Source organism: Malurus melanocephalus, unplaced genomic scaffold, assembly GCF_030028575.1.
Source record: "Malurus melanocephalus ecotype Western Australia unplaced genomic scaffold, MMel_1.1 scaffold_28, whole genome shotgun sequence".
Lineage (NCBI taxonomy): Eukaryota > Metazoa > Chordata > Aves > Passeriformes > Maluridae > Malurus > Malurus melanocephalus.
In genome coordinates, this window is record NW_026623260.1 from 1,785,560 (window position 1) to 1,800,434 (window position 14,875).

Consider the following 14,875-nt stretch of genomic DNA (forward strand, 5'->3'; position numbering starts at 1 on the left):
ACAGTTGTCAGTGTTCTGTAAGCGTAAGGGTAGCAGATTTATTTAAAAAACCAGCGGAGGCTAAAGCTACACCCATTAGAAGATACAAATAGGTACTAGAGCTGTCATCCTGTATTGATGTGAGATAGATGTGCTAAGTGCATGACAAGTGGAAGGGATAAAGGCTGTTAAAAGGAAGGTAAACAGCTTGTGCTTGATGTGGTAGAAGATAGAACCAGTGAAGAAGGGTGATGTGGGTAGAGGAAGAAGCTGGGAAAATTAGTTTTGGAGTAATGTATAAGTAGGACAAAATTGAATTAGTTGAAACCAGAGGAAAAGGTGGATTGCAAAGGTCATGTTCCAGGCCAGAAGTTTTGTAATTCAGTAAGTCTCATTATAGCAATGTCCTGTTTTGAAAACATCCTTAATAAGCTTATGAACTTCTSTTCATCTCTAAACTTTTGGGTTTGGTTGCTGAGAACTGTAAATTACCCTTTTCCACCCCACATGTCAGTTTGAGCATAGGTAACAAGACTTCCTYCTGGGAGGAGACAGGATGCCTTCTAGGCTTGCATATCTTTCCTGTTCCTAGCTTATATGTATGTAAATTAAAAAATATTGATTTTGGATGGTAGCTCATGAGATGCAAAGATAACCTAAAATGGTGTTTTCATTGTATGATCCCATCTGATACAGCASATAGGATGAGCCATATGATGGGACTGGGGTTAAGTCTCCTCCCCAGCTTCTGGCATCTTTCTTCCAGCTTTCTTTGAGAAGATAAACAGTGATGCTGACAGGTTACATATGTGAAGGCATYCACATTGCCTTAAGATATCCTCACCTGATGAATTTAGGGCCATCCAAGAAATTACAAGAGACTCTCTTGGCTCCCACATTAGACTTCTCTGTTTTCTTTTTTTTTTTTTTCCAAAAAAGAAAAAAAGTAGCCTCCAAGAAGCTTCTTTCACATTGCACACATCTTCAAAAAACAAATAACTCTTCCATCCTGTAATGAGCAGAGGTTGCTGCTGGGTTTCTGATTGAGGGACATTCTGTGCTTCCACTTGTCCTCTGTCCTCAGAAGAGTTATGAAGGTTCTGGTCTATGGCAAACTTCCTGCTTCAAGGTGAGAGCAGAGTAGGTAAATGCTTTGTGTCTGGTAGCAAAGTACTAAATCATGATCTTCTGAATCTTGCCATCAAGGACATTACAAAAGCAGAGTGGGAATTCCCAGCCAAAGGCRGCCATTTCAGTTGGTAGTTAACAAGATCTTACAGACATCAAAAAATAAATGAGGTTCCCTGCTCCAGTTACAGCAACAGCCATAGAGCTTCAAAGAGGTCACAGGTGTGGAAATTGGAGGACTCTTAATGGAGACTGAGATAAAAAGGGATTCTCTAAAGCCTTGGATGTAAGTTTCTGATCTGAAGAGTGGTGAGTAATGCAATTGCTGGGAGGTATCTTTGACTTTGCCTGGAGAATGCTAACAAGCAATCAAAATGCTTGCCCACAGCCAAACTGTTTTTTTTCTCTTTCTACTCTTTAGAATAATAAAAAGCACTACACACAAACCCCACTGTTAATGCAACATGTGGGTGAAGTTCCAGGCTATTGTGTATAAAGCTCATTCTTAATTCCAGCAATAATTATAACTTGTTCCTCTTTCTCTCCTCTGTTGTTTGGTGACACCGCAGGAAGTGATGCAAAATTGTCTGTTTGTGCATGTGTTAACTTAGGTTAAGTATATCTAATCTCTCGATTTTCTTTCTTTTCCTGTCAAAGTGTCAGCTATCATACTTTGCAATTGGAAACTTTTAGCATTTAACTTGAATGTTTTGTCTGTTTTCTGTTCTGTTAGAAGCTGGTTCTACTGCTTGTGGATGTTTTGCTTCTTTTCTGTTTATAATGCAGTCTGACATTTGTTTTCCTCTTTCTCTTGAGGCTGATTTTGTTCATATTACAGTTTCCTTGCAACACATGTTTTCTCATTTTCTAGTCTGCTGTTTTTGGGGCCATCAGCAGTTTAGGCTATGAGGTCCTGCCCTTGTCTATACTTGATAAAAAAGCATAGTGAATACCACTAAAAATTCATAATTTGCTGCCAGCTATCTGTGGTAACCTTGACATCTCCTGTTTGATCATAACAGCTCCAGCAATAATTGCTGAATATAAAAGGGTTTCTAGCATTGCCTTTGTATGCAGGGTGTGAGAAAGTCCAAGGCTCTTTATTTATGCTGGTATATTACACCATATAATTGCATCCATCTTTTGATCTGTGGTATGAATTAGTTCCAYTGAAAACATGTTTTCGATTTTTGAATTGGTTGTCTTGATCTGAGTTCTTGAAACAATCTGCTTTTTGGTCTTGTTTTTGTGTATATTTTCCATATTGTGCTGCGTTTAATATAATTGTTGACATATTGATTTTCAGGGCTTTGTCTTTACTGCTTTCTCTATTTTGTATAAATCTCTTCATGTTTTATGTTACAATGGTTTATTTATCGGATCAAATATTTAAGTTATTTCATATCTGACCATTTCACAGTTCATAAACATTTGATGGTGGAGTGCTGTTAGCAGTGTTAGGTAGAGTTGAGATTTGGGGACCTTAATGCCATGTTTTCATACTTGACTTGACTGAATATTATATCTTCAGGGATGGTTGGACTGAAATCCCAGAGCTCCAATAATTTACCGAGTCATTAGAGATGGAGAAGGATCTTCTTGAAATTCAGATCATAGGGGGAATGATTTCTGCAGAAGCCCACTTTCCTCCGCTAATCAGTAGCCTAGTCTAAAGTTTTCATTTGAGTGAGTGAATTGCAAATCTGAGGTTAAAAGGGATTGCTAAGGCCCAAGTTAGGTCTTCCAARGAGCATCATGTTCTCTTTGTCTTTTCTGTGGCTCTTGTGATGCTCACAAAAACATGAGCTCTGCTACCAGCAGGGCAGGGCTGCTGTCCCTGTATGTGAGTAACACTGCAGTGTTTTCCTGTGTTCCTCATCCCAAACTCATCTGCTGTTCTCTTCTGCTTGATGGCCTTTTCACCTTCTCTCTGCAGCAGCTTCTGCCCTGTTCTGTGATGAAGGCTTGTCTTTGCCATAAAAGTAGTAGACAATATCGCATGTATCAAGTTTGATAGAGCAGGAAAATGCCAGATATTCCAAGTATTTGTTTCACACTCCATCCATTAGATGGTCCTCTTTGAGTTAAGACCCTTTTCTTGCCCTGCCTGTGGTTGTAAGGTATGTTGAGGGTGCATTTGTGTGTGCATTTTTTTCCTTTGCAGTCGTTCTGCTTGAGGTGTGTGCTTGCTGGGTTTTTTTRATCAGTTCATGTTGATTCTTATCATCTGTTTGTATAATAGTTTGGGGTTGATGTAATCATTGTTACATGTATTTCATTAAGAGATATGTATGTGTACTTAGGTGTTTGCATAATTCATGAAGTCAAGTATGTTCACATACCCCTTGTTAGCACGTGAGTGCAWGCAGTGAGTACATACTTCTCTTCTTTGTATCAGTGGCTCATTGGGAAAGGTGCGTGGCATTTGTCTGGCATGTATATATGTAAAAAGCCCACAAGCTCTACCATTTATTTTCTTTCTTCTACATCCACCCTGAAAACGTAAAGAAAAACACACACTTCTGCTAAGGTTCTAGTATAGTTTATTTTTTCATTCAGCCATTAGTTTATTCGTTCAGGAGTTGTACACTGGAAAAAAAAGTGCATCCATTAGACAGTGAGGGCTTTATTTATGAGGGGGGTGGTGTTTCAAAGGGGAGGCTGTCAAGTCCCAAAAGAGCCTTTCATAGTGTATTCTCAGCGTGCTTCTGAGGCCACTGCTCTGCTCATCAGGAGGAGAGGCAGAAATGTGGGCTTTACAGAGCAACTGTGTGTTTCACTGGTCCCTGCGCTCACTGACGTTTATTTACATATTGGGAGAGTAAATGGGTAGAACAGATGGCAACCAGACATTTGGTGGTTCTGTTCCCGTATGCTCCTCAGGGGTCTTGCATTCAGTTTTTGCAAAAAGCTTGTCCTATAGTGAGAAGAAAAAACCCAGGAGCCTGGTCAGAACGATGGAACGCTTGTTGGGTTTTTGCATTAGTGACAGATTAAAGCATTTAGTAAAATGTGAAATAATTACAAGGTTTGTTTTACAAATGTACATACTTATTCCTTAGGATAAGATTGTTGGGGTGTCAAGTCTCTCTCATTTTATTTTTTCTTATTTTCACTGCTGGAGTAAATGCATTTAGATTTGAAGCTGTCAATCTCTTCCTTCTACAAAGTGAGTTTGAAAAGTACTGGTCTATTTATATGGCTCTTGAATATCTTTTGGCCTTTTCTGTAAACGTTGTAACTCATTTGTGCTCTTGTAAAAACAGAATATCTGAACATTTTGCAAGGTTTTCCAGGATATTTAATATGTGTTTCTTCACAGTTTACARTTGGGAAGCAGGAGATTTGCTTCCATACCAAGCTGAATTTTTTTCTTATTTTCTTTGTACACCCTGGAATGTTGGAGCAGGSCTCCTCCAGAGTGCTGGGCAACTTGTTTTAGTGGTTCGGGTTGTTGGTTTTTTTCCTAATGTGTGAAGTCGGGTTAKTTTAGAGAAGTGCTAATTAAAACACTTTTCCTGGGCAAAACTGTTATATAAAATACACATTTTGAAAATATATTAAAAGGAGTGAAGCAAGTCAGGTTTTTAATGTATAAAATTCTCAACCTGCACATTGTTCCTTCCTGTAAAGCAGCCAGGTGTTTCTCAGTGAAGTGGGGAGGAATCACATGAAAAYTGAAGAGCTTGACCTTGTGCACGGCCAAATCAACAGCTCCAACAGTTTGTGACATGATGAATTCCAACACTTTATTGGTAAACACTTGAAACTGCCTAGCAGTTATGGGAGAACCTGTCAAATAATGTAAATACCAGACTTCATCTAGTCTCAACTACAATGTGGAATCTCCTAGTATTAGRTAAAGTCTGTAAAGCAAGCTTTTCTATAATAAACTTTTCTGAAATGAGAGGTCAGTCCTGAAATCGTTTGCTTTAAACCAAGATAGTCTTCAAAAGTAAGAGCAGAATTACTGCTCAATCTTCTGTGCATTAACTTAGGTTTTTACTGAATATTATCTGATGCCTTTCTTACTAAATACTGTCTTCTGAAAAGACAAAATTAGGCATCCATGTCACATTGCAGGCAGGCTTAACTTGGGAATTGGTAGCACAGAAAGTGAAAATGGTAACTGTCAGGAAAGAAACTCCATCTTCTTGAGAGGCCTTTCGAAGGTTGATCATTAACAAAAAGTGGAAATTTGTTACTTTTCTGTAGGCCATGCTGCACAAATATTATGTTAGGATTAGTTTAAATTAAGATAATTGCTGAACTTGTAGGTTTTTGGCAGCGTATTCCACAACCCACATGAAATACAGAGATTTTTTTCCAAGTAAGAGTTTTTTGTTGGATTATATTGATAGTGTGTCCTGTTAATGAAGCTGCTGTGTCTTGCTCARTATGTGACAATGTTCCTGTGATCTGTGCAGCAGTTCTCTTAAAAACTTTGTAAGGAATTTTGGAATCCTTTGATATTAAAATTAAATACAAGCCTCTTATTAAATAGGACCTGACTTCCTCTTTTTTTTTTCTTTTAATATGGAGTATTGCTGGTTTTAGGAAATGTATTTCTAAACTGAGCCCACCATCGCAGTGCAATTACCGAGTAAATCACATCCTAGATAGTCTTTGCTTTTTTTGTTCCCCAATAAAATAACATAGTTTAAATATCTTTTCCAGTGGTTCGTAGCCAGATGCAAAGTCAGCTAAAATAGAGTTCTTCAGAAAGATTTCTTTCCTACATCATCATATAACTAAAAGTAGCTGTTGAAAATACTGYAGAATTTCTGATTAGTCTTGAAAGCCATGGCTTCTGTGTCCATGGGAGCAGATGTAGACAATTTGGATGGTCACATATTCTTTATGGTCCAGAGCTGGATAAGCATTAACCAAATAATAGTAACAGCAGAACTCAAGATAAGTGCACTGGTGAAAACCAGGAGCTATTTTACTAGTTTTAAATTTTAAAACAATTTAAAAGAAAAAAGTTAATGTGTGTGTTTGTTTTTAGATCSTCAGGTGCTAGTCCAGATGTGGTAATTTGTATCTCTGAAAGGTTTGTTGGTTTTTTTTTCCGTCTTTGACAGACTGATGTCTTGGTGTTGAGCTGCGATCTGATCACAGATGTTGATTTATATAAAGTTGTGGACCTCTTTCGGACACATGATGCTACTCTCTCCATGTTGATGAAGAAAACTCATGAACCAACAGATGTCGTACCAGGACAGAAAGGGAAAAAAAAGCCAGGTATGTAGGTAGGAATACATACTTACKAATAAATTAGAATTACTAATAAATAGAGAAACCACTGGTATGTATGATATGTTTAGTTATCACTCCCAGAGCWAAAGAAATAAAAAATGCACAGGTAGCCTATTTTTCCTCAGATTCCCTGGTGAGGGTGTGACTTGGTTTTTTCCAGCTCGGAATTAAATATTAGACTCATGTAATCTTGCAGGCCRTGATCCAAAGCTCACAAGAGTAAGGGAAAAGCTCCAGGTGACTTCAATGAGTTTTGGATGAAACCCTGAATTTTTGTTACATATGAACATTAAAGCCGTTAGGTTTTTCAAGAGCACTCAGCATCAGCCAGGTTATAGCTGGGAATTTTACAGTGACTATAGGGACCAGCACTAGGTGGTAACAAACACTTCTAGAAATTSTTTCCTCTCATGGTATGAAGTGAATAACTCTTCTGAAATCACATCCAGGAGCCTTTTGCTAGGCAAAACTCCCACTGATTTCAAGGACTTGATTAGATGCTTATCTTGTCCCTCTTACCATAATATCGTAGTGCCTTGTAATCTTTCATTTAATATCTGTTCTCACAACACTGCTGTAAGGCAGAGCAGGGCTATTATCCCTGTTTTACTTATATTCTAAAAGTACTAAATAGCACATAGTTGTTCCCACACCATACYTCTCATTTTCTTTTAGTGGTATCTGTTAAAATGCTGAGCCTTGATTATTGCCAGCTTAGTGGGTCCTGGTCCTTGATTAAAGCTCCGAGGCATTACTGGAATATAAATAAGAAAGTGTAGCTTCAAACTGTTTTGAGAGAGGAGTGAAATGCAAGCCAACTATTGTCTGAAAGTGGAGGAAACCAGTTTTAAAAAGAAAGCTGCTTAGGCTCTGCATGAAGATTTTTGTGGAGAAATGCGTAAGGTTAGTAGGGCTGAAAGCATTTGGTATTTGGACTCTCAAACAGCTCTAAGCCCCCTATTTTTGAAAAGGCAATCTAAGTGCTAATGGCACATAAAACATTGTCAAGAGCACTGCTACAGCGTGGAGTTGAGCCTTCAGGAGYTGCAAACTAATGGGTCTGTGGTTAAACATCATAGAGCTGCCCAGCATGTGAGCTCTGAGCACACAGGGTGGGGGTGAKGAGGTCTGTGAGGATAAACAAGATCATCTGAAGATTCTGCAAATATAAACACATCAGAGTGTRCATGCATTCTTATTTTGCTTGGTTTTTAGTGTGCTCAACTTTGTAGCATAACTCTTCCTACATGACTTGTTAGAATTTGTGTGTGGTTTGTCAGATCTGTAAAAGGCCAAACTTGAAAAGAATAAAATTCCATTATGTAGAAGTGTTTTGTCACCCCTGGTGTTTTGCTGTGGGGCTCAATGCTAAGATTTCCCACCCAAAGCACTACTTGAGCTGCCATGGACAGCACTAGTGACATGTTCCCTGTGAGCTGCCTCAGATTAGACATGAGCCCTACCATGCTTGTTTTAGTCATTTGTTARAAGCAGGGGAGTGCCAAGACAGGGATTTCAGGTTCTCCAGGTTCTGGAGGAAGGAAGTACATTTTAGGGAGCACCAGACTCTCCTGGCTTTCATTCCTGTTTGACTAAATGCACTCTATTGCTGTCAGCATTGCCTCAGCTCATCCCTCTTTCTTTTCTTGTGCTGGCTTCTTGCTGCCACCAGCCTCTATTCTTGTTCTTTTTCCTTAGTTTTCTTCTTCAAGGATCCTTGTTAAGAGCCTGGCTTTTCTTTGTCATATATTACTCAATCTTGTGTTCCGTTTCGGACTTCTTGTCTTCATCTGGTTCATTTTATCTGCCTATAGTCACCTGTTCTGATTCCTGTCCCTGTGTTCAAGTGTCCTTTAACAGRCAGTCACAGTTTCCAGTAGTTTCAAGGGCTGCTTTCTCTCCCTTCCAGCCTGTCTTGTGGAATCCTTGTTTTTATGTGGTTTTTTTTTTTTTTTTTCCCTCACCCCTGTGAGCTTATGAAATTTATTTCCTTGTTAAAAATGTATTGCAAAAAGACAACAGATTAAATTCTTTTCCCTGGAAGTCATCACAGYATGGCTGTGCAGCCTCGTGGTTTATGTGCTTTGCTGGTACCACCTGATGGTACAGAAAACCTTAGGTAGCACCTGCTATTTGATCCTAGGAGCTGAGGAATTGGAACAGCCTATCCTTAAGAATAAAATATGCAGAAAATTGTGAAGTGAAACTAGAAGGCCAGAGAAGAAGAGAGCAGGTGAACTTGCAGTTTTTCAGAGATTGATTAGAGCTTTTCAAGGGAAGGGACACCAAACTATTTCTGCTAATGCTAAACACTTTTTTTTTACCTTAGCCTTAGAACCAGCTGAATGGTTTTTGCTGACACTTTTAAAGTTTTCTCTTAAGGAAGGCAGCTAGCATGGGAMATTTCATCCCAGACAGTTAAAACTTGGTGAAGCTTACAAGCACCTGAAGACAAGATATTAACATGGAGTATGTTAGGCAGTTTTTCATTGTAGATGGCACTATCAGCTCCTTCTCTAAATTGTGACACATACAGGTTTCTTTGTACTTGCACTGTACTGTTCAAGCGTTTGTATTAGGAAATGGATCCTTACTTATGATGAGCCACTAGATTTATTTGCAGCTTTATTTTTTCACTGTTTCCRCAATGCAATTCATTTTTTGAGAAGGATCAACAAGATTTTATTTTGCRTATGTCATGGAATCTGATACAAAATTGTTGCTTTTGGGGTATTATTGAACATTCAAGAACTGTGATATAAAGAACAGTTCTTAAATTAGCATGAATTGCAGTGTTAAGTGCTATAAATTCATACTGATGGTTTCCTCCAATGCTTGACTCAGCTGCAAATTACAGGGTCAAGTTCATTGGTTTTTATATTTAGGGGATCATATATTGACAATAATAATATCATTGGCTTTTTAAATTGAGCAATAAGAGCCGTGGCAATAAAAAAAAACACAACATGAAAGTGCTAGTCAGTGGTAGAAACCCAAATAAACAGAGAGTGTCAGTAATTCAGATACCCAGAATAGAGCTGTGTGCTTAAAGATGACCGGCAAGGGATTGAGTGAAAAATAGTGTCTGAACCTTTCTGTACATAAAGAAAGGCAGAAAAGATGGGGATAGTGACTCTTTCCTGCTTATTTTTCTTGCCTTGAGAGCAGCAAGCATGTCATCACTGGTGTTCCCTGTGTTTGCCAGAAGACCTCTTGGTGGTCTTGAAAGCTGCATCRTGTGAAATTCCTCTCCATATAATTGAAAGGATGGGGATACTGAATCTTTAACAAAGGTGTCTTTTTCTCAAATGTCAATTAATTTTGATTGATTGAAAAGCATTTTAGAAAATCTGACCGAGATTTATTTCTTTTTGTCACTAAGGTGCATAACATTCTCTTGTGATGTCATGATTTCTTTAGATCATTAAAGCCCTTAAAATTTATGGGGATCTAATTTGTAAGATAATTAATAAATTGCAATAGCAGTGTCAAGTCCTTATGTATCTATCGTGAGGAGGCAAAACACATCCTGCATTTCATTTTTATAGTTTAAATGATTTTGTGAAGTTACTGTCACTTTAACATTTAACATACTTCCTTGCAGGGATTTTGTAACTAGTTACTTATCTGCTCTTCCATTTATTTTTTTCCTTGCTAAGTGAAGCCAGTGGGATTTGAAACAGCACTCTTGTACCTCTGAATAATTTATTTTACTATGTAAGTTTTGTCTTTTTTGGTTTGCAAAAATAATGATATTTATTGCCAGTGTATGAGGAAAARCCTGACCTGGCATCCACTACAAAAAATCCCACAGTGCACTCTCATGGTTTCACTGTTTGTTTCTTGTCTACCCACACAAGCAAGAGAAACCRGTTTGGTGTCAGTCATGTACCCGGTCCTGCTCTCATCAGATTGGGGTTTTTTTCCCCTTTTTCCTGTTGCACTGAGTTTTGCTTAGCAGTGTAATATATTACTGTAAGAACAGCCATGAGATGGACAGGCAAGACCTGAACTTTCATACAAGGCTTGGTACCTTGATGGAGGAAAGTCAGTCACTGTTGTATTTTCAGCCTGTYTAGACCCCAGATGGGTGGTGGAGGTGAGGGTTCATTAGTCCCTAATCTCAAACTTCATTGCCCTCCATAGAAAGAGAATTAGCACTGCTTTCAAGACATATTTCTGARTTTTTACAGCAAGTAGGCTTTATCATAATTGTACTTAATTTCTCATAGTGTTAGATGTTCAGGCTGATTTTTGTGCTTCTTTGCTGTGTAATTAATTTCTGAGAAGGGTTGGAGGGTTTTCTGAAGATGGTATGCTTCATCACTTGGATCAAAGACTGCCACAGGAGAACTTTCAACAGCTGCATATTGACTGTGTTTTAATATTTGTTATTATTGTGGTAACTGTGAAAGAGCAGGTAATACTAAAACAAGGGATGGGCCTGAACTGGGGAAAATWAAGTTAAAAATAGTTTGTCTGAAAAAGATCTTAGAGAATTAGCTGCTTCTAGGGTATGTTGTTACTCCAGTGTGGTTAAAGGTTTAGAACTTAGAAAATCAAATATGCACCAGTTTGGCCCAAAACAATAGTATTTAGTGGGAGAAAAAAGATTTTTGTTAAAATTGTACCGTGGCTTTCTTTTACAGCCTGTGTCTGTAAAGATCAGTATATGGCTGCCACCAGAGTGATGGCTCAACCAAAGAGTGCAAATTAGAATGAGCTGCTACCACTGTATCCAGATGTTGTGGAAAACTGTTCAAAAAGAAATGCTTTGCATTTCAGTAGGCCAAAGTCCCTGATGATGTGCAGTCACTGATTGCAAGAGATGGGGAATGCCACAATAATATGAGTGAGTGTTAGGTATTCTCTTGGTTGGCAGTTTTATAAATAGATAGTTAAACCAAGTTAACCCACMTAGAAACATTCATGGTAGAAGTCTTAGAATCTATACTTCTATGTGTGTTTGTGATTTATGCATTGGTATTTATCTGGAATAGATGAGTTGCAAAATACTTATGTCTTAACTGAAATCATAATCCAGACCACCTAATCTCCAGACCACCTAATTCTAATGTGGAACTTATAACATGGAAGAAGCAGTTGGATTGGAAGAACTCACTGCTTGCCTTGCTTTCGTTGTTGTTTTAATTCAAAGAGCAGGGGGTGTTTATTAAAAAAGAGAAAAGGAAAGTGCAGCACAAGAGGGAGTATTGCATGTSAGGACCTGTAGTTGGCATCTTCATAGAAAGGATGCAAAAACCTTTCAGGGCCAGTGTTTTGATTGCCATGATACATATCAGCTACTCCAACTGAAAAGAAGTTGAAAAAGTTATCCACAATATTTATTAAATTCATGGATTTGCTGCGATAGTCGGATTTTGTATTTTGGGGGTGGGTGGTGGTCCCATTTGTCTTTCCAGCCTGCATTAAAATGGGGTTATATAATGATTGTGTTTGATTTTCTACTTCAGTGGAGCAGCGTGACTTTGTTGGAGTGGATGACACAGGAAAAAGATTGCTCTTCATGGCTAATGAAGCTGACTTGGATGAAGAACTTGTCATTAAAAGATCCATCCTTCAGAAGTAAGCTCCTGAGACCTTTTAATAGAAACTGAACTTGAGATGCAATAAAAAAATGTTTAGTAGTGGTTAAAGACAAAGTAGAATGAGAAGGGAAGAGGAAAAGCTGCTTTCGCAATATTTAGGGAGCAGTATTTTATTATTTATTTTTAGAACCAATTGATAGGCTTGTCTTATACCTTTGTTGGGAAAAGTTCCAGGGAAAGAAGAGGAATGCATGAAATGGTAACTCTTCTTGAAATGAAACCTATATTGGGATAGGTCAGGTACAGTTTAGATTCAGAGATTTTGATGTGTTAGACCTATGTCTGTAAATGAAATGCTAGTCTGATTGGTTGAGTCCCAAATGGACTTGCAGTGTATCCATGASAGGCTTTCAGGATTTCATGATCCTCTTACGCATATAAGGCACAAAACTTCAGCTGTCTTTCCAGGCCCCAAAAGATTCATTAGAGAAACCATGCTATATCCACCATTAAACTTCACTGGRGACTTAGATGAATTTATCAAATATGCCAGACCAGCTGAGCTTYCTGCACAGTGTAATTCATATCCATTAGTAGGAGAAGGACAGATGACTTGTTCTTTATGCTCTCCTGTACAGTGAGTTTAGTTTTCTCAGGCACACGTTGTCTGACATGCTCTGTGCAAAGTTGTGCTGGCTCCTTGAGAGGCCAACCTTTGTAGTCTGTTCCAGGCTSACAGTCAGACTTTCACTTCTGTGAGATGAGACACCTGTGGAACAGCCATTTGAGAGCTGGGAATTCATCCATGTGGACCTTTAAAGTCAAGGATGCAGACATCTGGGGTCTGCTCTCAGATAAATCTCTGCTGTGAAAATGCCTCTGGTGTGTGCAGTAGGCCACMGCTCAGTGTAGTCTTTCCTTGAACATCCCACTACCAGATGTGAGGGAGATTCTCTGTGCCCATGGAAAGATGACACCTCCTCTGCCCAAGTTCAAGGATTGTCCTAGAAGGAAGGTGATCAAGACTGGGCCCTGTTAACTGTTGTAATGGAAGGAGCCTGTCCCAGCCTGTTTCCACTGGCTCTCTTCTGGGCTTTCATATCTTGGGCATGACAGGGACCAAGCAGGCAGGCCTTCGGTACATACACAGTATAGATCTATAGATCTGTAGATCTATAGAATAGGAAATCAGTCACTGATGCATTCTGTGGGTTTGTGCTCATGAAGTCTAATAGATCTGTTTGGGCTAGGCGAGGAATATTTTATCTACTGTTTGTGTTACCTACTGTATGGCTTCCTCCTGGCACTAGAGGGTGGCTGTGGTATATTGACTTAGAAATTGCTGTAACATAYGTGATCTTAGTTGACCCCTGATTTTACAGGTTCATCTAACCAGAGGATTCTCATTCCTGTARCTAAATTAATCAGGCTTTATCCTGCAGGCTAAACTTTGCCCTCGGTAGCACCTGTTCTGTTACGTTGTCTTCAGCAGATCATGAGCATAACTGTTTGGGATTTGGTAAATGGAGTGTTAATGATATACAGATGGGATAAAAATCTATGTGTTTCCCAGTCTTTCTTACATACACAGCTATGAAAGYAAATGTAAAGGCTTAGCCACTTTCYAAGTGAWGCCCAAAGATGCTAGGATAGTCTAGAAGAACAAAAAGAGATCTGCTAAGTGTCAAAAAGAATTTAAGAAAAAGGATGTCTTGAAGCATCAGGCAGAAATACTGGGCCAGCACCCACCTGGATGAGCCTCTGACATCTGGGACTGCCAACTATCAATGTTGGTGTGCTTTCTCTGTTCTACAGCTGCCATCTTTGGGATGCTCTGAGGGAAGCAAAATAATATATGGAAATCATAAAATAATTTCAATTGAGGCAAATCCAGGGTAGCAACAACTGTGGGAGCTCTAGGAAGACAAAGTTGGCAGCTAATGGTGTTTTAACCACTGTGTTGTCTAGACCTGCTCAACCCCTGATTTTCTTATGTGAGAAACAAAAGGGACGCTTGAAACAATCTTTGAAGTCTTTTTTTTAATACATCATAGTAAAGAAAGGAGAGCATTTAAAAAAAAAAGCAAGCCCAATCTCGTTTTCTTCATGGATCACTTGATGTGACTGACTTTCAGCTGCCATGTTAGCTGTTTCTTGATCTCTGGACTTTGTTTTGATGAAATAACAGACTTTGTGGCAAGATGGTGGGAGAATTTCCAGTACACTCATTCGTTCCTCTGTAAAATACAATAGACATCTTGAGGGTGTTGCTTTTGTTTGTTTTGCTTTTAATGGTCCCTTTGAAGGGCTATTATGGTCTTGTTRCATGAACTTTAGAACTCCTCCAGTGCTTGTTTTGTTCTTCAGATCCTTTTTCTATTTTCTTTTTTCTCTCKTTTTAAGAGCAGAGTGGAAGGAGGGAGAGGGAGGGAGTGGTGAWAGGAATGGGAAGAGGGAAGATGAGGTTTTCTTTAAAGCTAGGAATCCTGTTACTGGTAAAAATCTAGATCCCATACAGAAATGGTTCAAAGGCCCTTTGGCATCCCCTCATCACAGGAGGGAAGTTGTGTTGACAAAACATGCAAAGCTGTAGAACGCTAATTTAAATCCTYGAAGAAAAACCTTTTTCCTGACCTTTGCCTTCTTCCTATCATTGGATTTCATGCTCTTCACTTTCCTGCCATAAAAGAGCAGCTGGTGAGGAGGAACAGAGGAAAACACATTCTCCTGAGTACCTTWTGAGTATTAAATATTTATTTGCTCTTGACTCAGSCATTTGTAATAATGGAAGTGTTACRGAATGAAACATTTTTAGCAGGATTTCTAAGCTCATGGTGTAACCTGTTATTCTCTTTCTCAGTTTGGTTAGGATTTCTTTTCCAGATTTGTTGTTTTGATTTGTGTTGTGGTTTTKTAAGTCGTGGATAGCCATTTTGGGTTTGGGATTGCATCTCCTTGTT

General features: G+C 38.8%; 1 protein-coding gene across 1 annotated transcript in view; it reads left to right on the forward strand.

Moving 5' to 3' along the window:
- EIF2B3 (eukaryotic translation initiation factor 2B subunit gamma) overlaps nucleotides 1–14,875 on the forward strand; it is a 95,273-nt gene that overhangs the window by 11,018 nt on the left and 69,380 nt on the right. Inside the window, exons 3-4 of the mRNA XM_057390597.1 lie at nucleotides 6,192–6,351; nucleotides 11,841–11,952. Coding sequence (XP_057246580.1) covers nucleotides 6,192–6,351; nucleotides 11,841–11,952 — 272 coding nt within the window. The remainder of the gene's footprint in view (nucleotides 1–6,191; nucleotides 6,352–11,840; nucleotides 11,953–14,875) is intronic.